Here is a 24,863-nt window from a genome sequence, read left to right as displayed (position 1 = left end):
AGTGATCCACCCGCCTCAGCCTCCCAAAGTGCTGGAATTACAGGCGTGAGCCACTGCGCCCAGCCTGATTCAGTTTTAAATGGAGATTTCATGTTGGCTTGTTGAGCTTTGATTAGTTAGGAGTTACTATAACCATGAAGTGTTAATGTCACTTTCAGGTGTTGTGTTGGCCGGCAGAAAACCTAGCAGTTTAAAGTACTCTTTGGGGTTTAGATTCTATTTGCCATCAGTGGATCAGAGTACAAACAATTGGCCTTTATTTCGGTCAGTGTAAAATATAACTCCTTCACACTTTGATCTGAAATGCACTGTAGGTTGGCGTACGGGAATGGCACAGCTATCCGTTTCTCCAGCTATTTGATGACTCGGATCGTGTAGACATGCCCAAGTACATGATGGCACTTCTAGTTGCAATGTTCCACTCAGGCTATAGAGGGAGTGCCAAGAAACAAATCCGATTTCCAGGATCTTGTGACTTAAACAAGCGAGACAGATGGCTCTTGTGCTCCATAAAAATGTGTGTTTTCATTTGGCTCATTACTGTAGAAGCTTCCCTCTTGTTTTTTTTTTTTAAGTTGTCTGAGTCATAGCTTGAGGACCCATGCCAACTTTGTTTGAAAGTTAAGACACCATGAATTTAAGTATCCAGACAAAAGATTTTTTATTCTACGCTGAAGTTGGTTTTGGTAGAGTATAAGGCTTTGCTGGCCACTTTTATAGCTAACCTGTACCTTTTCCCTTTCTTCTTCTCCTGAAGGTTGCTTCAGTTATTAACATCAACCCCAATACAACTCACTCCACAGGCAGCTGCCGTTCTCACACTGCTCTACTTAGACTCAATAGCAGCACCATTAAGTATCTTGACTTTGTCTTTGCTGTGGTGAGTAACAGATTTTTTAAAGTTAGGTTCATTCTCTTAGAAACACATCTGAAAGTCTAAATAGTTGCATGGGGGGAGGGGGATATTTAGCTTTATCTTCCAGTTCTACAGTACTCAATTATAAAGTGTAGTCCATTCATCCCTGTTCATCCCTCAGAGTCTGTGCAATGGTCTGTGGACTGGACTCTTGCATTAATATTCACCAAGAGTGGCCATTTTGCCATTAGACAGACTCTAGGGTAGAAGCAAGAATTAACTCACATCAAAAAAAAAAAAACACCACAATTGTCTAATCTATCCATACATAAGTAATTTCCATGATAATTTTTTCTCTGTTATTGGTTAGGTAGCGCTTATGTTTTTCTGTGATACTATTTGAAGCCATTTGGAGGCTATATTATTTGTAATAGTGTCAGTAATAAAAATAGGTAACATCTATTGAGTACTTACTATGTACAAAGCTCTGTGTTAAGTGTGTGTATGAATTCATTAAATCAGGACAATTTATAATGGCAGCATTCAGGTTTTTGTTGTTGATCAAGAGCTGAAACCTAAACAGAAGGTTTTGGGTTAAGCATACCTGTTCTACTTCTTGCTAGCATAAATTAATCATCGGGGACCTTTATTTCCACCTTCTCAGAAGCAATTATTATTCCCATAATTTCTGTGAAGGGATGTATGTGTGAACATGTTGTGGCAAATGAGACTGGTGGAATAGAAGATAGCTATAAGTGAGGGAAAATGTTGAACCACCAACTATTCTCAAACTAAAAATATTGTATAATTAGATAAAAACCAGTTCTGCTTTTAAGTCAGATTACTGTGTTTGGGGATGGGGAAATAATCTCGACATCTGATATATAAAAATTAGGTATCTTGTTATTTCATATGTGATCTTGGTATTTTGAGTCTAAAGCACATTTTTCTCTTTAGAATATATGCCGAGTAATTGAGGATTACATTAGGCACTTATATTTTGGAAAGGTTTACAAAAATGTTCCTTTTTCCAGCATTCAAATAATTCCTCTGTTAAAGTACCATGTGACCAGTGAATTACTATTGAAAATGTCTAATTAAATTTGTCCTCTCCAGTATGGTAAAAGCCAGCCTCAGGCACATTCTCTTTTTAAAGTTACCTAATAGAGGTTATGGTCAATAAGAACGAGGAAAGTAGTATTTTGGGTTTATTCCCTTTCAAATGATTGAGTTTGATCTTTCTAGCTGTGGTAGACTCCTAAAAGGAACATGATTTCTCTTGACTCTCATACGGCAATGTTTAGTATTTAAGAATTACAATATTTAATTTACCCAGCAGGCTATTTTAAAACGTAATCCAAAATAGTGACATTTTAATCATGCTACAGGAACTCTGAAAAATCAAGAGACACCTGCAATGTCCCCAGAGTTCAGTGGGGCCCATTATTGCCTTCAACCCTGTCATGATAGATGCTCCTTAGGAGAATTTATAGAATTCGAGTGCGTTATGTGCAGGCTGCTATGGTGGGTTATGAAGAAGAAAGCCAGTATTCTTAAAGTGCCCACAGTTTAGTGGTAATGGGAGAAATCTGCAAATAATTACCATTTTTGTGAAAGGCCTACATGCCATGCCAAGGCTTTTGAACTCGATTCTGTAGGCAGTAGAGTACTGTGGAAGGTGTATATGAAATGGGATGAGTGCCAGACCAGAGAATAGTACAAAGTGCTGCAGGAGAATGGAGGAGGGAGAGGTTAATTCTGGCTGGAGGAGAGTCAGGAAGGTTTAATGGCAGAGATGGCATTTGAGCTGGGCCTTCAAGGATGGGTCTGATTTGTATTGGTAGGGAGATAAGGAGAGTAAGTGGGAAAGTGCAGGTTATCCCTGGATAAAGGGCATAATCAAGACCAGCTGGGAGAATGAGGAGTGTTATACGTTTAGTGAAAATATGGAAAAGTCATTGGGACAAATTGTGGAGTCTTGAATGCAAAGCCAAGATGTAGCCTAAGTCAAGGAGAGATGTGATGAAGGTGTGAAGTCCTCCATTATGCTTCTTCCTGAAATTTCTCTGAAGTCTGTCCCCTAGCTTTTACTCCCCATTGCCTTTGCTCTGGGTCCAGTCCACATTACCTCTTGCCTGGACCATTCAAACAGCTCCTGCCTGATTGCTCCTCTTCCTCACCTTCTCCATTGTTCTACATCAACTTAACCTTCCTAAAGCACATCTCTCCATCAGTGTTTCTCTTTCTTTCTTTTCTTTTCCTTCCTTCCTTCCTTCCTTCCTTCCTTCCTTCCTTCCTTCCCTCCCTCCTTCCTTCTTTCTTCTTTTCCTTCTTTTCTTTTCTTTCTTTGACGGAGTCTCGCTCTGTCACCCAGGCTGGAGTGCAGTAGCGAGACCTCAGCTCACTACAACCTCCGCCTCCCAGATTCAAGCGATTCTCCTGCCTCAGCTTCCCAAATAGCTGGAACTACAGGCATATGCCACCACGCCTGACTAATTTTTTGTATTTTTAATAGAGACGGGATTTCACCATGTTAGCCAGGATGGTCTCGGTCTCCTGACCTCGTGGTCTGCCTGCCTCACAATGTTTCTCTTTTGCCAACAAGGTAACATCTAAAGTCCATGGCTGGGTAGTTCAAGCCTTCTTTTCTCCCATGCAATGCAGCCTGCATTTTCAGCCTTCACTCCTTCTGTATGAACCTTATGTTTCCTTCGGTTCCTTCAGGGTGCTTCCCTCATCCTGTCCTCTATGCACTTCTTGTGAGGTAGGAGAACATAGTAATAATAATTACATAGACTCCGCAGCCATACTCCCAAAATGGGGATGATAACAGCACCTATTGCATAGGAGTGTTGTACTTACTCAGCGAAGCATCATATGTAAAGTTTTAAGAACAGTGCTGGGCACTTAGTAAGTGCTCAAATGCTAGCATAAAAATTTGAGATTATGCTTATTTTCTAACTACCGTTATTTATACTCTTGCTCTCTCGAATACCCCTTTTCCCGCTTGTTTCCTAAGAGAATCCTGCCCGGTTCAAAATGCCCCATCCCTAAGCTGGCATTACTTTTTCTCCTCCCTTATTTGGAAGTGATTTCTCTCCTATTTTCATGACTTCTCACTTTCTTTTTTGTAATATGGTTGTTTATGTGTTTATCTTACCTTCCCTGGCAGATTGCAAACAGGGTGAAGGCAGGATTGAAGTGTGGTTCATTTTGGTAGCTCCTGGAGCACTTGCACTCTGAAATTATTAGAATGACTGGCTGATCAGATGAGTACTTCAGAAAGATAATAGCAGTGAAAAGGAAAGATTAGGGCTGGAGGGGCTGAAAGGCAGGGAGCCCACTTAAGCGGCCGCTGTGATCCAGGCTAGAGGTGGTGAGGGCTCAGCAAGTGACAGGAGGAATAAAATTGAGGCCATAAATCTTCAAGTGTCTGAGATCCACATGACTACACCTGTGCTCCAAAAGTTGAAAACAAAACACAGAGGAAAGGGGTTTCTGTCAGATTATGAGTTCTCTTTTACTTAGTTGCAGTTTATTCTACTGCATGGTTTCTTCTTCTGTGTAATAGTGCTAGATTGCTTTTCTTCTGTGGATATTAACCGTATCTGTTATCTGTAGACAGTTGTGATATGTTAATTAACTGGAAGCTCTTTTTCAAACAGAAAAATGAAAACCGCTTTTATCTGAAGGAAGTGAACATCAGCATGTATTTGGTTAATGGCTCCGGTAAGCGAAGCATTGGCCTGGGGAAAAAGACTGTGGGTTACCCTGAAGGATTAGAAATTACAATGGTCTTATTACCAAATAGTGCCTTATTTAATGAAACAGAAGATGCTATGTAAAAAGTGTACCTTGATCATACCTTAAAATCAGTAACTTAGAACTATGATGTTCTGTCTTTTTCTGTATCCCATTTTTTCAAAGTAGAGTAGATAATAATTAAGGATGTGACTGATTTCTAGACTATAGAAACATCTATAGAAAGATAAGGGAACCTAGTTATGGTAAGAATTGCTTTTTGTGAGTTCATCTTGTCCCTCAGGCTCCCATACTTCACTGAAAAACCCTGAGGACTGTTCCTTTTTTTTTTTTTTTGAGACAGGGTCTCGCTCTATGCCCAGGCTAGATTGCAGGGGCGTGACCACAGCTCAATCCCAGGTTCAAGCCAACTACCCACCTCAGCCTCCTAGGTAGCTGGGACTACAGGTGTGCACCATCATGCCCAGCTAATTTTTTTTTGTATTTTTTGTAGAGACAGGGTTTCGCCATGTTGCCCAGGCTGGTCTTGATCTCCTGGGCTCACGCGATCTGCCCACCTTGGCTTCCCAAAGTGCTGGAATTACAGGCGTGAGCCACTGTGCCTGGCCAACTTTCCCATTTTTGATGTTGATAGGATAAGAAGTTAAAAACCTGTTTCTTTTCTTTGAAGTTTTCAGCATTGCAAATAACAATCTCAGCTACTGGGATGCCCCCCTGGGAAGTTCTTATATGTGCAACAAAGAGCAGACTGTTTCAGTGTCTGGAGCATTTCAGATAAATACCTTTGATCTAAGGGTTCAGCCTTTCAATGTGACACAAGGAAAGTATTCTACAGGTAAGAATCAAGCAAACTTCATTAATAATTTATGTTCTTATGTTGACTGATAGGTGGCTTTTCCTTTGAATCATAGACATTTAAACGTTGAAATAGAGGAATATGAATTCATAGCCTTGAGCAAATTGTGAAACTCTATATTTGGCTCATCATTTTGCTCAACCGAGATGTTTTTGTGATCTTAAAATCATTTGCAAAAGAAGTTCTTAAAGCTAAAACTGATAGAAGCTTTAAGTGAGCTTTATTTGAGGTATGGGTTTTAGTTTGTAGGGAAGATGGCACTTGGGAGCGGCAGCTTTGAGCATCTTGCATCTGCTTCCTGAGGCCGTCTTCTCACTGGAAACATTTTCATACCTGAATGAAAGCAGTTTGGTCTGATTTTGTTAAGACAAAAGATAAAGAGCGGTAGCAAAGCCTCAAATATCATGAACTATGTTTTTACCAGCCAAAATGATCTGGAGAGTTTTCAAAGCATGTGCCAGTGTGAATGAGGCTTTTTGAAGATCACTCAGGGATAATGGTGGTATTTATTAGATTTTTAATGAAACCCTTTTGAAGGGCTCATTATAATGTCTTCATACGAATATTTCATACGAAAGACATATTTGGCATTACAAGATTAAAATTTGCATGAAGAAAAAAAGCACATAAAATTCCTTAATTGACTTGTCCTTTTAAGCCTATTACCTAAAATTGGGGGTTTGTGGATCACAACTCCGTTGAGCAGAGCTATTCCAGGCATCCACATCCTTTTCAACCATTAATTCAATGGTTTGGAAGGAAATGTGGAAGCTGTGTTTAAAAGCGAATATACTGTGAGCCATTCGACTACTTTTGCAATGGTGTTGAATACCTAGTCTGACTTGGTTAGGCCACAATAAATTGGGCTCTCCACCCTACCATTCTTGCGATTAAAGACGTTAGTTACACTTTAAAAATATTTTCAAGAATTCATTTTCCCTTTTGCCTGTTTTGCTTATGTACTTCAATTATTTTGATCCTTTAGTAGCTTTATTTTTGGACTTTTTATCTGGGTCCCCTTCATTATTCCCCTAATTTTAAGTCCAGATTTGTGTTTACAGTTTAAAATCATTTGCAGTATTAGTATCATCACTTCAAGACTGTTTATCTAGTCACCTGTAATAGAGATGAGCTGTGCTCTTTCTCTTACTTTGAAACTTTGGTTTTTATGTACATAGAATTAAAAATATCACCCAAAGAGATATACAACATTTAATACTGATATTGAATGTATAATCTATTTGTGGAACTAGGTTCTTGGCTGTGGGTACCTATAAATACACCACATAGGTAATATTTGACTGTATGGGGAAAGAAATAGAATTGCAATAAGGCAGAAGAGTGTTGATTGGATTTTACTGGATCAGACCACTTTCTAGAAATAGAAGAAAATAGCCCCCATAGGCTGCCAACCCTGACCAGATAAGAAATGCAGTAAGCACACTCAAATTAGTAAGAGGTCCCAGTTTCTTGACTTTGCAGCCACTAAAATTGTATGTACTAAGTCACGATCTGCAAACTTTAAAGTTCCAAACAGTAAGTGTTTTAGGCTTTGGGGCCATATGGTCTCTGTCACAACTATTCAACCCTGCTATTGTAGCACGAAAACAGCAACACGTAAACAGATGACTGTGGCTGGGTTCCAATAAAACCTTATTTATGGACACTGGAATTTGAATTTTATATGCTCTCATGTGTCACAAAATATTTTTTTCAACCATTTAAAAATGTAAAGGCCATTTTTAGCTCTTGGACCAGATCTGGCCCATGGGCTACAGCTTGCTGACCCCTGACCCTAAAGAGACTCCAGAGCCAGCCTGGCTATTCTCATCACATGATACCTTCCTGATCCTGTTTCCACTTTCCCAAAAGACATTTACGCTCCCACTGAGAGGCTAATCTGGCTATGTAAAAGTGGGCTAGATTAGCTCCCTTTATTTCTGATAAAGTAATATGCCTATTTTGGAAAGGACTTGGAATATAAACAAAAATATACGTGTGTGTATATATGTATATGCTCACATTATATATATCACATATATATCAAATATATATGCACACATATATAATGTGCATATAATATATGCACATTACAATATGAGCTGTGTTTATAGATGTAAATGAATATACATGTATTCATATATATGAATATCTGCATATATACACATAAACAAATGAAAGGACAAAGAAAGTCTTAGAATATTAATTCTGGAACAGTTCTCTATTTTCTATAGCTTTATCATAAAAATATACCTGTTTTAGTTACTTGAAGTTGATCTTGTCAGAACATTTCAGACTTTTAAATCAACATCTTTGACTTCGGGACATTCTTTTGTAATTATACTCATTATTTGTTACACACTTTTTCTCACCTACAGCCCAAGAGTGTTCGCTGGATGATGACACCATTCTAATCCCAATTATAGTTGGTGCTGGTCTTTCAGGCTTGATTATCGTTATAGTGATTGCTTACGTAATTGGCAGAAGAAAAAGTTATGCTGGATATCAGACTCTGTAACACTAATCAATACGTGATCTCTGTTACAAAAGAAAAAAGCAAGTACAAGTTCCAACATGCAATACTGGTCAACTTAAGGTATATTTAGTTGCAGTCCAGCTCTTTAGAATGGGTAGTATGGGGGATTTCAAACTTAAACAAAAAACTATCAACTACAAATTAGTTGCCTGACTTTGGTGTTTCCAACCAAGGAATTAAAAACTGTTATTTTTACAGCAAAAGATGTGCAAAATCACTGGATTATAAGTTCTATTTTACTGTCTTGAATTAGTATTTCAGTGTTTTCATTTTAGACATTCAGACTAAAAATACACAGTTTAGAAAAAACAATTTTTGAAAAAGAGATTTTTTTTCCCTGCCGGTAGTTGAGTTGGAACAACATGTTCTACAGTGGATTTGTACTTGCTCCTTTTGCTCTTTTTTTTTTTGGTGTGTGTGTGTGTGCGTGTGTGTGTGTGTGTGTGTGTGTGTGTGTGTGATTTTTGTTTGCAGGTTAACTTAGCTACTTTGGCATTGCTGCATATTTGACCTTTGAGAGATATAATAGTAGATTTGAACAGGGGCTGGTATTATTATGTTCTTAGCAATAAATGCTTTTCTAATGCTTTTTGAATACATTTGTATTTATGTGGCTGTAATGACAAAAGATACAAAAGCTTTTTAAAATTTAGAGTAGGTATTAATTTTATTGTTTAATCTTTTTTTTAAAAAAACTGGATATTTCATCTTTTAAATTGCAATATATAAGACTATTCCAACTGGGCATTTCAATCCATTTTTTAGGTGCTTTAGAGATAGTTGCTTGCCAGTGCCAATTGAGGGCATTAGTACTTTGTGCTCATAAATTGGCCTCTGTATGCAGTACTAAAATTAATGCAGATTTCTCTTTAGCCTTCCAATATTTCTTGTTGGTAGTGATGTATTTTATTATTTTCTTTTTCTTAAGAAATGCCAGTGTGTCCTAGAACCTAGATAATGAAGTGCACTTACACTTATAAAATAACTTGCATCTAGGCTGGGCGTGGCAGCTCATGCCTGTAATCCCAGCACTTTGGGAGGCCGAGGTGGGTGGATCACTTGAGGCCAGGAGTTTGAGACCAGCCTGGCCAACATGGTGAAACCCCATCTCTATTAGAAATACAAAAAATTAGCTGGGCGTGGTGGTGGGCGCCTGTAATCCCAGTTACTCGGGAGGCTGAGGCAGGAGAATCACTTGAACCCGGGAGGCAGAGGTTACGGTGAACCAAGAGCGCACCATTGCACTCCAGCCTGGGCAACAAAAACGAAACTCCGTCTCAAAACAAAACAAAACAAAATGAACAAACAAAACTTGCATCTAACCCAAAAGTCTTGGTTTTATCTTAATCCATTAAAAAGTTGTTCTTTGTTTCCAGCTTGCATTGATTGCTACAACATCACTAATTTGGCTTTCACATTTAAATGGTTCTGTGCTAATCAAAACTTTCATTGTTGTTATTCGTTATGGTAGAATCATTATTAATTCACGTGCTTTGTGTTCAGTTTTGTGCTCTGAGAGATGCACCAATTGTCAAATTACCGTGTACCACCTAATGTTTATAGGAGAAAGCAAAATACATCAGCTTGATAGTTAACACATCAAATATTTCTTGCTACTTCTAGGAGAACTTTTTTGGTGTGTGTTGGAATGGCTGAGCAAATATTAAAATTGTTAATATGCAGCCATATATGGAAGGTTCCTGTGGGTTTTTTTTTTTTGTGTGTGGTGGGGGGATTATGTGCCTCCCATTCACTAGAAAATGAGAAAATGTCTGGGTTCCAAAATATTGATATTGAATGGATCAATACACACACAGACATACATATATATATATATATATACACACAGACATATATAGGCAGTTGCATGCTAGCATGTGTATTTTTATAACAATATAACTGAGTTATATTGGAATTATAAATATTTTCCGTCACTTAAATTTGCTCTTTGTTTAGCCTGAAAACCTTTATGGCTCAAGATCAGATTCCTGACTAACCCCTCTCTTAGAGCTGCAGCGAGCTGCATTACCAGCTTAAAACACTTCTTAAGGATTAAATATAGATGTGATTTTTCAAAATCATTTTTAATTTAAACTGTGTTTTAGTGTAAAATTGTTAACCTTATAAGATGGATAATGTGTATAAGAATGTAGGCCTTAACTATTTCACATGAGTCAAAACAAAGCAGCTTTAAAAAAATAATTGGAAGCACAAGTGCGTGGCACTGACTGAATGCTGTTAATATTTCTAAAAGTTTCTACATTCAGATTATATGCCTGATTCATAGTAAAATACCTCTAATAAACACTGTTTTATAGAAAACCTGATTTCAGTGAATATTTTTGTATTTTACATGGGCCAGTTTATATACTGCTATTTACACTATTATTTCCTATAGCTACATGTTCTTTGTACCTTTTGTAGTTTTATTTGTATTACTAGATTCATACCTTGATGGTAACGCTCTATCTGGTTTTGGGTGTTTTTCATGTTTTAGCATTTGTATAAAGAAACTGGTCCATGTAAATACTTTCCATGTTTTTTCTTCAAATGTTTAAACCACTAGTTGATGTATGGTATCTTTAGATATTTGCCTGTCTGTTTGCTCAAAATTGCTTCTAAAACAATAAAGATTCTTTTATTTCTTAAGGCAATTTGCTCACATTTTTTCCCGTTGGTTAAAGTCAAGATTTTGTATACTACATAATGGCAATTTCTTTCAAATGGAAAAACTTTAGAAATGTTTAGAAGTAGAACTAAATTATTTGCAAAATGTTCTGATGTTCTGTCTGTATATTACTATCTGGAAGAATAGTCCCATACATAGGCCTCGATTGATAGTAGGCAGGCTACAGAATAAGATTCACCTGCGAAGTGTTTTATAAAAATAGATTCCAGGCTCCATCCTTAGAGGATTTAACGTAGTAGGTCTAATGAGGAGACACACACAGAGAGAGAGAGAGAGAGAGTGTCTCTGTGTGTGTGTGTGTGTGTGTGTGTGTGTGTAAGCTCCCCTGCTGAATCTGATGCATAGTCAGTTAGGGAACCAGTGATCTAGAATATTTATTTCATAATAAAAGCTTCGGAGTATCTCTTTGTACACTTTTCTCAATTCCTAAGTTGAGGTTAATATTTAATATCTCTACATAGTAGCTTTACATTGCAGCCATACATATTGAGCTATTGATCTGAACCAACGTAGGATTGTGTGCAGTCTCTCTCTTACTTAGATCACCCTAAAATACTTGAGCCTTCCAATTTCCATATACGGATAGTTACCTAGTCACCTTACTATATCACATAAGAAAACTTAGCAATGTAGCTGGTAACTTTTCTCTGAATTACCCAGTTAAGCCATGTGAATGCCAGTTAGTCATCATGGCTGCAAACTCTGCAGTTAACTACCATTGTCTTTGGCCAAGTTGTTTAACTTCTAGTGTCTCAATTTCTTCATCCAGTGGGTGGGGGCTTTAAAATCCTGCTACTCATTTCTTTGAGTGATAATTTGCATTTCAGCGGAATGCATCTTAGTATTTCATACATCTTAGTATTTTAGAAGGAATCTGATAAGCTACTTGTTACGTATCAAGAACATCCTATAAGTTGAGTGTAAAATGTACCACTTAAGTTTCCTGCAGTTTTTCAGGAGGAATTCTTATAAGACTTGTACATTTTTAAGATGATAGTATTTCATCTGTTTATTTAGGTAGATAATGTTAAATTGTCGTGGGCTCATCTTCCACCCATCTCCTTTTCTTTTATCCTGGTAGCTAACTTTCTGTGTTAATAATCACCATTTCTTGTCTTTGAAACTGGTATAGATATTCATGAATGATACTGAGTAGCTTCACAAATCTTTTCAGATGCATGTGATTTACTTAACACAGTTTGATTATAGATATAAAATGAATATAACAAATAAAATATCACCTAAGAATGTGCTTCTTAATGTTGATCCTTCCAAAAAGAAGTTTTGACTCGTTTGTTTGTTTTGTTTTGTTTGAGATGGAGTCTCGCTCTGTTGCCCAGGCTGGAGTGTGTATAGTGGTGCGATCTCAGCTCACTGCAACCTCCGCCTCCCAGGTTCAAGCAATTCTTATGCCTCAGCCTCCCAAGTAGCTGGGATTACAGACGAGTGCCACCACACTCGGCTACCTTTTTATTTTTTTAGTAGAGATGGGGTTTTGCCATGTTGGCCAGGCTGGTCTCGAATTCCTGACCTCAAGTGATCTGCCTGCCTCGACCTCCTGAACTGCTGTTATTATAGGCATGAGCCACTGTGCCTGGCCTCAACTGGTTTTTAAGAGAAGTTTTATTAGTTTTTGTTGTAAATGTATACCTCAGCTTTCCAGTTCTTGTGTTGAAAATTGTATTTGAAAAATGTCTGAACTGGCAGAAAATTGAAGATTAACAGCATTTTTAATCTACATGAAACTTCTTACTGAAATTTTAGTGGCCATGGAACTTTTTAATCTTTAAAAATCTTTATTGCTTCTATGGCTATTAAATTCTTCTGCAAATACGCTTTTCTTTTCCCCAGAAGCATTTTCAATACAGCGTTAAGTATACGTTAGGCAAGTAGATCAGATCAAAATGACTTAAAGGATGAGATTTTCTTTTCTTCAGAATGTGATCCCATTAAAGTTACTGTTTTACCAAAATTTTTTTCCATTAACTAAATAATTTTTAAAGGTTGAATTCATACAATCAATAGTTATTATAAATTAATATTTCACATACTAATTGAGAGCATTTTAAGTAAGTGACAGTATCTAGAAAGATCTTTGTATTAGCGGAATTGCCTTTTTGAGCTACTCTGGGAATATTTGTCTTACATGAAAGCCTTATTGGCAGTATTTATGAAAGTCGTTTCAGTACTAGGTCAAATACCCAATATGGGAAAGAGAGAACTATGAGTCTGTTGCCAGAATAAGAAATTAATCTACTAATGAATTTTTAAAAAGCCAAGTTATATTAAACCCACGGCATAATACTTTATGGTACATGTCACCTAATAGTTTATGGGCTGGGTGGTAATTTGGGAAATTGTAGGGGAGGTGCTAACTGGGGATTCTTAACACCATCTATTCACAGGTCACATCTGGCAACCTCAGCTCTCTGGATTCTTAACAGAACCAAGAAGCAAGTAAAAAAAATAATTGAACTGGCAGCCAAAGTCAATGTCAGAAAAGTTCATAAACTCCAGGGTTGCATTTTGTTCCTAGTTATTGCCCCAGAGGCTAGTGGGGGTGGCGGGGAAAGCTTGGCACATTTCTTGAATGCAAGCACAATCAGAATTGCCATGCAGTCTATTTGTCCTATCTTTGATACAGTTCTAATAAGCTTAGTTATCTGATTTATCAGTCCCTGGTAGACTGCAAGCTAGGCAGAGAACTAGGGCAACAAGACACAGGAAATGGGAAATAGAAATAGCAGTTAACTTCCTTCCTGCAAGTGTATCCATCTGTACCATTCCTTCCTCCTCTCCAGTCTCAGAGTAGGTTTTCTTTTCCTGGTTAAACTGAGGCAAACAGTTATGTCATCAAGGCCCATTTATCTCTCTTTTCCCATTACTAAGTGACCCCAGATTGTTATGTATTGAGTTCTTATGTCTTATGCTTTTGGAATCCAATCTCTTAACTTGTAGGAGAACTTGTACCATTCAGCATCTTCTGTCAATTGCTAATGGCTCTTTCCCTCATCCTATTTAAGTTCTTCTAACCTGAAGCTATCCTTTCTTGTCCCTATGTCCCCCTTCTAATTACCTCCCTTTTGTCCTGCCTTAATCATTCTAAACTTCTCAAAATGAGTATTGTATTTGTTACCCTGCCCAAGTTCTTGATGTCCTAACCAATCACTTCCCATTCCCTCTTAAACCTGCAGCAATTTTACTGATATCTCCCACCCTTCATATTGCTAGAGGCAATGGACATGTTTCAAAGCTTTCTACTATTATTTGCTGTCTTTCCACCCTAATTGAAACTTTCCATCCTTAGCTTCTCTGGCGCCATTTTCTATCTGCCCTTTTACATCTTTTTCCTACTCCATTGTCTATCCCACAGGTATTGGTGTTCCCAAGGGTTTTTGTCTCTGATCCTCTTTTTATTCTACTTCCCCTTACTAAGAAATGTTCTTGCCCATGTTTTAACTACCACTTAGGTTCATATAGCCACTTGGTTAGGACATTGTCATTTTTTTTTTTTTTTTTTGAGATGCGTTCTCGATATACTGCCCAGGCTGGTCTTGAACTCCTGGGCTCAAACAGTTCTCCCATCTCAGCTTCCCAAGTAGCTAGGACTACAGGCGTAAGCCACTATGCTCAACTAAGGACACAGGAATCTTAAACTCACATATCCAAAACTGAGCATCTCTCTCTTCCACGTATCCTTTTTACCCCCTGCTCCATATAACTACAAAAAACTGAAATGCATATATTCTTCCTCTTTTATAGAATGGCACCAGCATCTACATAATCAGTCAAGTGTGGAATTGGAAACCATTCTATTATCTCCTCCTCCTACACCCCCTACATCCATTTGGTCAATTTTGCCTTCTAATTTGATCTCCAGTCAGTGCCTTCTGCTTTTCTTCTGCACTTCATTAATCCAGCTCAGGACAATATTATTGGTTACCTGGACTCTGGTGATAAAGATGCCTCCTACCTTACTACCTCCATCTGCCATAACTTCTGAAATGAAATCCTGCTTAATATCCTGCTGCTGAATTTTTTTTTCATCAGGATAAGGCCAGACTACCTAAGAGCATATAGTACCTTTGTGACCTGGGTCCCTGCACACTTCTTCTGCCTTCTGTCCAGCCAAAAATAACCTTTTGATCCATTGTTCTAGCTATGCCAACCTGCTTGCGTTTCCCTTGAAGTGCTGTGTCTTTTTACTCTCCATATTTTTGTCTGTGCTATTTCTTATACCTGGAATGCCCTTCCCCCATTACTTGCATCGTTAATTCCTATTCATCCTTAAAATCTCAGCTCAAGTGTCACCTTTTGAAAGTGTGTCTTATGTAATAAGGCTGAACTTGAGTGTGCCTCTGAAATTTTTCCATGGCACTTTGTGTTGCCTGCTCCTACCACAACACATTTTGAAATTATAACCACTGATTTTTCTTGTCTGACTCTCACACTAGACTGAGCATCTTGAGGCAAACAGTTATGTCATCAGGGCCCGCTTATATCTCTTATATCTCTTTTCCCATTAGTAAATGACCCCAGATTGTAATGTATTGAGTTCTTATGTCTGCTTTGTATACTTGTTCATTCAGTGAGTTAATACTTAACAGCAATATTTGAAGCATTGTGCTTCTTCGACATCATAACAGTTTGCCTCTGAAAGCTCACGGCCTGATCATCAAGGCAAGGCTAATTATATTTGTTCATTATGTTCTGTTTAAGAAATCTGGGAAGTATGTGACCATGTTATACATTTTTCATCCAAAATGACTGCATTTTTACTTGGTACTTAAAAGTGTATTATTTGGTTATTTGGAAAATCACTTTTGTGGAACATCTCATTTGCTGATAATGAAATGCCAATGACTTGTTACCTTGGTATAGAAAACCAAAATGTATGTGTTAGGAAGTGCTGTCATTTTACTCAAAATACACAGATTTGAAAGTTTGTCACTGTTTCTGTTCTCAATTGTCCTTTCTCCACATCTAGCTCAAGACTGTAGTGCAGATGACGACAACTTCCTTGTGCCCATAGCGGTGGGAGCAGCCTTGGCAGGAGTACTTATTCTAGTGTTGCTGGCTTATTTTATTGGTCTCAAGCACCATCATGCTGGATATGAGCAATTTTAGAATCTGCAACCTGATTGATTATATAAAAATACATGCAAATAACAAGGTTTTCTTACCTCTCAGTTGTTGAAACACTTTGTTTCTTAAAATTGATATGTTGAAACTTTAATTCTTTGATAAATCCCAGCATTTTGAGATCAGTCTTTATTAATAAAACCTGTTCTCTTTAATCAGCTTAAAATCCAAAGTGTCATATTTACTGGTCCTGGAGACAAACTTGTTCCAAAGAACATCAACGTGCAATGTTTTAAGGTCTATCTTAAGAAGCCCTGGCCAAATTTTGATCCTAACCTTGAAGTATGCCTTGAACTTATTAACATGGCCATTATAAGAATAAAATATGTAGTTGTGTCTTAATGGAATTAATAAATATCATTTCACTACTGGTGTTCTGTTTCAATGTATAAGGACTATAGTGATTTAAACTCATCAATGTGCCTTTGCATAAAGTTCATTAAATAAATATTGATGTGGTATAAATGCCCATCAGATATGCTTAAACTTGGTTTTCAGTTGAATGAAGTAGAGAATGTCCTCAGGACCATCAGCATTTTAAAGGTTATGTGACTTTTGCTGATTTCTCTGAGTTCAAGTTAAGCATGAAGTTAGTACCTCAAGGCTGTGATTTTTCCCTAGGGATGATACAGACCCAAGAGGCTACAACAGAACTTAAACTGGCTTCGTAATTAGAGTTTTTAAGATAATTGTTTGTTTTTCAGCAATATAGACTGGAAAGATTCAAGCATATTTAGCCACTTGCTTTTTTGTTTCTTGTTTTGTTCTTCTTTGGATGCCTGATTAGTATTGAAAGATAGAAATATTCTATGAACTAATTAGGACAGATTGTGTTGTGTTTCTCTACCTCATCTTGTTGATCTCTGGAGCATTAAAATCTATTTAGTGTTGTCATCAGTGTGGTACTTATGAAATGTAAGCTAACAGCAATCTCAGAAGGGAGGCAGTGAAACATAGCAACTAGGCTCTTGTTTCTTCAAGATGGCCCCTGTGGGGCAGTGCATACATGGGGGTGTAAAGAGAAGCTGTTGGCATTAAAATGAGCTAGATAATCAGCCCTTGTTGAAGCATATTTCATGGTATAAGAGTAGCACAGACATGAAACAGAGATAAAGAAGGAAGGCTAATAGACTAGAAGACTTCCATGTTGAAGTATTATTAACCCATTGTATGTATATATGGGCATGATCAGAGTTTCTATAACTTCCTGATTAACAGTACAGTGTATCTTGTTACCCAGCTCTCAGTCTTTGAGAGCTTTCGGTAAAATATAGTAAATTCTTTCAACATAGGCTAACGTGTGGTTACTGAGATGAGTGTTATATACTCAGAACCGTAGCAACATTTTTATGAATGGTAAAAGTACAAGAGGAGGAAAAGTTAAAATTAGAAGAAAAATACAAGTTATTGCTTAATCGTAAATCACACCAGATAACACATTTTGTTAATTTCATTAGCTATTACTGGAAAGGACCTTAACGATTATTTACAGAAAGGGGAGTGAAGTTCATTGAGGTTCCATATCAAGTGGGCAACAAAACTATTATTAGCATTTTGATAAAAATTGCCCCTAATGAAATCTAGTCACTCAACAGTAAAACAACAGCTGGTTTACACTTGAAATTATGAGATCAGAATTGGGCACTTTGGGCTTCCGTACTGTGTTTTGCTTAAGTTTTTTTTTAATACTAATATGGGCTTTTTCAGTAGTAATATACCAAAACACTCCTATTTTAATCTCTGTTTGCTACTTCAAAACCTAATCCTCCTCAGATGGATCATGAGCATAAGAGGAAAAGAGAAGAGAATGAACACTTGTTGACCTCCTGATGTGTATCAGATGCTTTAGAAATATAATTGTATTTAATCCTCAAATACCTTATAGGTATTATTATCCCCTTCTTACAGATGAGGAAAGTGAGGCCCAGTTTAAATAACTTGCCCAAGGTCCTTTGGCTAGTACTGGAAGGAGTCAAGATTTAAACTCAGTTCTGTCTGAATCCAGAACTCAAAATCTACATTGCACATGTTGCTTTCCTGGCGGTTCGGTGGAATGGACTGCAATGCATTAGATACTGCTGTTATTCTTCCAGGCCACCGCTCAGCTAAAAATAATTGTGTATATATATATACACACATATATATACACACACATATATATACACACATATATATACACGTATACATATATATACATATATATATGCACACATATATGTATATATATACTGCATTCTTGATCCTAAGTCTTTTTTAACTTAAATTTTATTACACAGAATTCTTATTTATACTTTAATTATAGATGTGACAAAGGAGAAAGAGAGTAGGGAAATACACAGGCAGTGGTTTTAAGTGTAGAGGATGGCTCCCTAACCCAGTGTCATTAGATAATCAAACCTAAAATCAAAACATATTAGGCAAGCACAATTCTCTATTTTAGACCCTTCCCATTCTTCCCTTACCTTCTGCTTTTCGTACTAAGGAATTTCATGTGATTTTAGATAAAGTGATAATGAGATATTGAGCAAATAAGAAAATAGAGGTAATGCTATAAAAGACTAAGCTATGTACACTTTCAAAATGCTTGTTTCTTGCATGCTTTTTACTACTTAATTGCATTCTTTACTAATTTCCTTTCCTTGCTGTCTGTTCTTTTCTAACAGCTGAAGAATGTTCTGCTGACTCTGACCTCAACTTTCTTATTCCTGTTGCAGTGGGTGTGGCCTTGGGCTTCCTTATAATTGTTGTCTTTATCTCTTATATGATTGGAAGAAGGAAAAGTCGTACTGGTTATCAGTCTGTGTAATCAATTAAATCTAGTGTTTTTTGTTTTTTGTTCTTTTTTGTTTTCAATTAGAAGTTACGTTTCCATTGGCTAAAAGCCAGGACATGCTGTGCAATAGATTGTTTAAGATATGCAGACTAACTTCAGTGAGTTCCTAGCTAACTTGGGCATGAGTACACTTATTTAAGACAAAATATATTAGGACCAATTTTTTTCTGTTTTTTTTTTTTCTTCCTTTGTTAAAGTATAATTAAAAGAAAAATTGTGGTTTAGAATTTTTTAAGTAAATAATGATTTTAAGCCCCTGGATCCAATTATGAAAGCAGTTTTACTGATGTGTAATTTTATATGTTACAGTTACTTATATTTTACTACTTTGATATTATTTGCAAAATCAAAGGTGTTAAAGAATTTAACTTGCTTCAGGAAATAAGAACATAATGGATTCATTTTCATTGGTGGCAGACACGAAATTTGGTTCATGATAAGACCTCCTTTCCCCACCTCCTGATCAGCATTATTTAAATCTGTATTTTTCTGTTAGTTAAGAAAGAAATGGCTTCATGATACTGTATTTAATAGCAAAAGTTTGGCTGTCTTCTTCATTACTGTTAATAGCTACTATATTTTAACAAGGAGATTTCTTTTTTTGTTGTTGTTGTTCTAGAGTTTGGAATATACTGATTATCTCAGACTTGACATTTATACTGAAGGATGAAGTAAGACCTCCAGCTTTTTTTAAAAAAGGTGTTTGGAACACCTGTATGGGTTATGGTTTATTAAGGTTATGGTTTAGAAAGTTTTTTTCCCTCAGAGCCTTAACTTGTTAAGAAGGTTCATTTATCCTGCACTGAAAACAAAAACTCTATATACTTTGTTTGTGTGCCTCCTGCACTCTCCCATTCCCTACGTGAATATGCTCTAGTTGATATTTTTAATATATTGATTTCTTTTTTCTCACAGCAACAAGTGCTTACTCTAGAGGTTAGTGGGCCCTGATATGTCATCAGTCAGATGCCTACCTAGCCAAAGCTGGACCAAGATTATTCTGTACATTTGTTGATCTTGATATAGACTTATATCCCTGTAGGGACTGCTAATGGCTCCGGCTTCTGGAGTAAGGTACTGGAGACCACTCATCCCTGTGTCTGCTTGATTGGTTCAGCTGTTGAATTGCCCTTTTATTTGGAAGCAGTGTTGAAGTTGTCTAGGGTTCAAATGGCTGCTTTGTACACCTGTCATTAGTGTAAGGCAGATGTTTATTTTATCAAGCTATTTTATCTCTACATTTAACTAAAAACAAAAGTTCCCAAAGATCTGCCTTCACTTCAGAAATTTTTTTTGGATTAAAAAAATTAAGCCTGAACCTTAAATAAAGTGAGTTGGTTATTCATTCCAAGGATTAAGTCCCAATCTACCTCTCAGCACAATGCAGAAGCTCACCACTGTATTGCTGCCATTAACTCATGCCAGAACCCTTTGCCGATAACTGGAATTACAAATTTTTGTTAAAGAAAATTTATCAAGATCTTTCTCTACTGCCTTCTCTATATGTACATCTCAAAAACGTACATCTCAAAAACTGGAGTAGAAAGTTAGATTGCTCAACTACAACTCCTCTAGAACTCTATAGCTCTGACATGCAGATTCACACTCTCCTCTATTTGCTAAGTATGTAAAGAATGTTTTCTTTCAAAATGTTCTCTTTTGAGAACAACTGCTTATTTGTTTTAAAAGCATTTGGTTAAAATGATGGCATCATAAAGAACAGTGGCTTCATTTCAATACATATTTTTGAGATGATTGTCTAGAAGCCAGATTAATAAAATCAGCTTGTGACCTTGCTAAGCATATAAATTGGAAACTCAGATACATTCAAAATTATGGGTTCATTTAAAAGTGTTCTACCTTTTGGGTATGAGACTAATATCACTAATTCCTCAATAGTTATCATGGCTCTATCTTAATTAGAAAATATGTGTGTTTAATTCTTTGAGAATTAAAATACAGAATATTAACAGAGGGTTAAAAACTGCTTCAACTCCAATAAGATAAAGGAAGCTCAAAATCTATGAGCTGAGTGTTCAATTAGCTTTGCCTACTGAGTTCAATTTTATGTCAATACAACAGTGGATCAGACAGTACGACTTTGAACTGGTGAATGTAAAGAATTGTTTTTCACCTAAGCTGCTTTGGAAGAACTGATGCTTGCTGCTAACTATAGTTTTGGATGTATCAATTTAGAGAACAAATTAATACCTGCAAAATAAAGCATACTGTGGTACTTCTGTTTGATCTAGTATGTGTGATTTTAGATTGATGGATTAAAAATTAATAAAGATCATACATTCCATGCCACTATGGATAACCTCATTTTTATTCCATATGCTCAGCCTTAAGAGCTTAGACTTAATTGTATAATCTAAGTTTCTTAAATTCTAGTCTCTTGGATTGTCAACAGGAATCATAGGATGTCATAGATCTGCAACTTAACCAAGTCCTGTCATTAGGAAGGCACTAGTACAGAACCTTTAGTACAGACACCTCAAATAGGGGGACCTACGTAGTCATGGAAATTACAAGAAAACATCAAAAACAAAATATGGAAATCTAACAAATGTAAGAACATCTTAACAAATGTACTTTCCGCGTATGTCTGTCTGCATTGATGAACTATACTAATTGTTGAAGTTCATTTCATTCTGAGTGAGACATACCTCAGGGATATGGTGGGGCAAGGGGAGGAGCTATCCATTTTCTGAATTTCCTTTAAATTCCTTACAATCCAGTCTAATGCTCAATTTTTATATAATTGGATAAAACAACAACACATATATAAACATACTCCTTTTTACATAAGAGGTATTTTTGGTGGGAGAAGGAATTAGACATTGGCTCCCTCCATAGTTTCAGAATAATAGGGTTTTATTTTCTGAAAGACATTTAATAGCTTGTAATTAAGTCAAAAAATGGCCTTCATAACTGCCACCTCAGGAGGCCTCTGAAAGAAGCACTTTAAGTTGACGGATAATTAGGAAGAGTGGTTGGATATATGTTGCTGTGAGGGTTACAGTGTATCTAAAAAGTCAACTTGGAGGGTCATCTTTTTAACTTCAATGTGTATACTTTTTGAATGCCAGAACTGCCTTTAGAATTCTGATGAAATGTTTTTCCTTTCCTTTGTTTTTACTGTCTGCATGTATTTTGATAGCAGTGTAAGTTTGGGTTCCTTTAATTTCAAGAGGTATGCATAATGAACAGGAGAAATCTTGCCATACAATGCATCTTTAGTAGGAAAAAATCCATAATTTTATTGAGCAGTTACAGTGCTGTGCACTTTAAACACCTTATTTCATTTAATACACCAACTCTCTGAGGTTGGGGGTATCATTTCCAGTTTACAGATGGGATAACTGAGGCTTGAGTTGGTTACTTAACCAAAGTCACGCAGGATTAAGTGGCAAAATGGACATTTTGAACCCAGTTCTGTTTGCCCGCCAAAGACCATGCAGTTAACCACTATACATCTGCCTTTTGCAGAAGCAATAGATTTTTTTAAAGCACATGCCTTACATTAAATGGTTATGGAAATCTGACTTCTGTACTCTTCTATCTTGTATGTAGTTGCCTTATAAATATTCTTCAATATTCTTAACTTGAGTTTTATCCAGCCCACTTGTGGGGCAGATGGATGTTGTGGCAGCATGCCTTTTGGAAGATCAAAACCAAGGCCAGTTTGCACTGTACCTTATCAGTAATATTAAGCCCGAATGTCACTTTTTTCAGGGTAGCCTCATCTAGTTATTCTGATCACATATCATTGTCATTCTGCTCTCAAACTCTTCTGCACCATGAATCATTTTGACTGTGTATTAGTGTGTTGAAGAAACTAAATGGAACTGTCTCTCTTCTCACTTTCCTTAATACCATTCATACCCCTTCCCCTCGTCCCTCAGCTTTAAGTGCATTGTAGCCATGACACTCAACTATCTTTGCCAGGTGGTTCGGAACCCTATTAATACACAGTTCCTATTCCCAAATCTAAGGCCTTTTGGGAAGGGTTTCAAGAATTTTTTTTTTTTTTTTTGAGATAGAGTCTCACTCTGTTGCACAGGCTGGAGTGCAGGGGCGCGATCTCGGCTCACTGCAACCTCTGCCTCCCGGGTTCAAGCGACTCTTCATACCTCAGCCTCCCGAGTAGCTCCCAAGTAGCTGGGATAGCCACCACGCCCGGCTAATTTTTGTATTTTTAGTAGAGACGGGGTTTCACCGTTGGCCAGGCTGGCCTCGAACTCCTGACCTCAGGTGATCCACCTGCCTTGGCCTCCCAAAGTGCTGGGATTACAGATGTGAGCCACTGTGTGCATAGCCGATTTCAAGAAATCTTTACCTGCAAAGTTTCCAGCCATAATCTGCGAAAGCCTCATGCCCCTCCCTCCTTATCTACTACTTTCCTGTATTCATTTCAGCCATACTGACCCTTTTGCTACGCCTGGCTAATTTTTGTTTATTTTTGTATCTTTAGTAGACACAAGGTTTCACCATGTTGGCCAAGCTGGTCTCGAACTCCTGACCTCAAGTGATCTGCCCGCCTCAGCCTCCCAAAGTGCTGGGATTATAGGCGTGAGCAACCACACCCGGCCAATGTTAGCTTTTTATTTATATCAATCTGGACTTCTTTCTAAAGATGACAGATGTCAGCTGTTTAGATAAGATCATAGAAAGAGGAAGTAGAGAGAGAGAACAAGGTGAGATAAAACCTTAAGGAACAGAAATCTACTCAGACTGCGTTAAAAAGAAAAAAAGAGGCCAGGCGCAGTGGCTCACTCCTGTAATCCCAGCACTTTGAGAGGCTGAGGCAGGCGGATCACGAGGTCAGGAGATCAAGACCATCCTGGCTAACACGGTGAAACCCCATCTCTACTAAAAATACAAAAAATTAGCCGGGTGTGGTGGTGGGCGCCTGTAGTCCCAGCTACCTGGGAGGCTGGGGCAGGAGAATGGCGTGAACCCGGGAGGCAGAGCTTGCAGTGAGCCGAGATCTTGCCACTGCACTCCAGCTTGGGCGACAAAGCGAGATCCGCCTCAAAAAAAAAAAAAAAAGAAAAGAAAAAAAGGATGAATTGTGAAGCTATGGGGTAAGTCTCACAGAATCCAATTGAAAGAAGTACATCTTGGACTCAAAGGAATACAGAATTAGATTATAAAGCTTCAACTGAGAGAATACATGGGTGATGACTACCAAGAAAGTTTAGGAAAAAATGAATAATGAATAATAACTTGCACTGCATTTGCTAAAATGTATTAGAAAGCTAGAATCAGGTGTTAGGTGGGTATAAGAATAGAGCAACAGTTCAAAGGACAAGACACAGTATACACACAAATATATACAGCAGTATGTATGTGTATGTGTATATACATTATGTATGTATACACAGTATGCGTGTGTGTGTGTGCGTGTGTGTATATATATTTGGTATTTGATAAGGATATTGTTTTCAGATGAGTGGGGAAAGAATGGAACGTTTAAAAATGATGCTGAGGGCCAGGCATGGTGGCTCATGCCTGTAATCCCAGCACTTTGGGAGGCCAAGGCAGGTGGATCACTTGAGGCCAGGAGTTCGAGACCAGCCTGGGCAAAATAGCAAGACCCTGTCCCAACAAAAAATAAAAAAAAAAAAAAATTAGCTGGCCGTGGTGGCACATGCCTGTATTCCCAGCTACCCAGGAGGCTGAGGTGGCAGGATTGTTTGAGCCCAGGAGTTTGAGGTTGCAGTGAGCCATGATTATACCACCGCACTCTAGCCTGGGCAACAGAGGGAGATCCTGTCTCAAAAAAAATAAATTAGAAAACATATGATGCTGAGATACTAAGATACTAGGTTAGTTATTTGGGGGAAAATACACTTAGTCGCCTACCTCACAATACCAAAATAAATTCAAGGATAATTAGAGTTAAGTTTAAAAAAAAAACTATAAAAGATATAGAATCAAATATAATGGCTATTTATTTTATCTCAAAATAAAGACCTTCCTAAGAATAGAAGAAAAAGAAGAAATGGCAGTGGAAAGAAAGATTTCCATATAAAAACATTTAATATATCTGACCACTAAAATGCTATCAGACACAAATTTACAGGTAAACTACAAACAAGGTAAAGTATTTGCAATCTTAAATATAACAAAGAGTTAAGGTGATATTTTTACTCTCAAGTAAATACAAACAAGATGAATATT

The 24,863-nt window shown here is 37.3% G+C and overlaps 1 protein-coding gene across 3 annotated transcripts in view; it reads left to right on the top strand.

The window, feature by feature from the left end:
- LAMP2 (lysosomal associated membrane protein 2) overlaps positions 1 to 20,910 on the top strand; it is a 43,168-nt gene extending 22,258 nt beyond the window's left edge. The window contains exons 6-9 of one of the 3 annotated variants that reach the window (XM_003779715.5): positions 758 to 880; positions 4,522 to 4,585; positions 5,289 to 5,453; positions 18,505 to 20,910. In XM_003779715.5, coding sequence (XP_003779763.1) covers positions 758 to 880; positions 4,522 to 4,585; positions 5,289 to 5,453; positions 18,505 to 18,647 — 495 coding nt within the window. In that variant the 3' untranslated portion in view covers positions 18,648 to 20,910. Of the gene's footprint in view, positions 1 to 757; positions 881 to 4,521; positions 4,586 to 5,288; positions 5,454 to 7,852; positions 10,660 to 15,686; positions 16,210 to 18,504 lie in introns of those variants that run through there. The other 2 variants (XM_003779714.5, XM_002832058.6) reach the window with 2 other exon arrangements.
- Positions 20,911 to 24,863: the final 3,953 nt, after the last annotated feature.

Source organism: Pongo abelii, chromosome X (genome assembly GCF_028885655.2).
Source record: "Pongo abelii isolate AG06213 chromosome X, NHGRI_mPonAbe1-v2.0_pri, whole genome shotgun sequence".
Taxonomy (NCBI): Eukaryota; Metazoa; Chordata; class Mammalia; order Primates; family Hominidae; genus Pongo; species Pongo abelii.
Note: the sequence above shows the minus strand (reverse complement) of the source record. Positions and strands in the feature narration are given on the sequence as shown.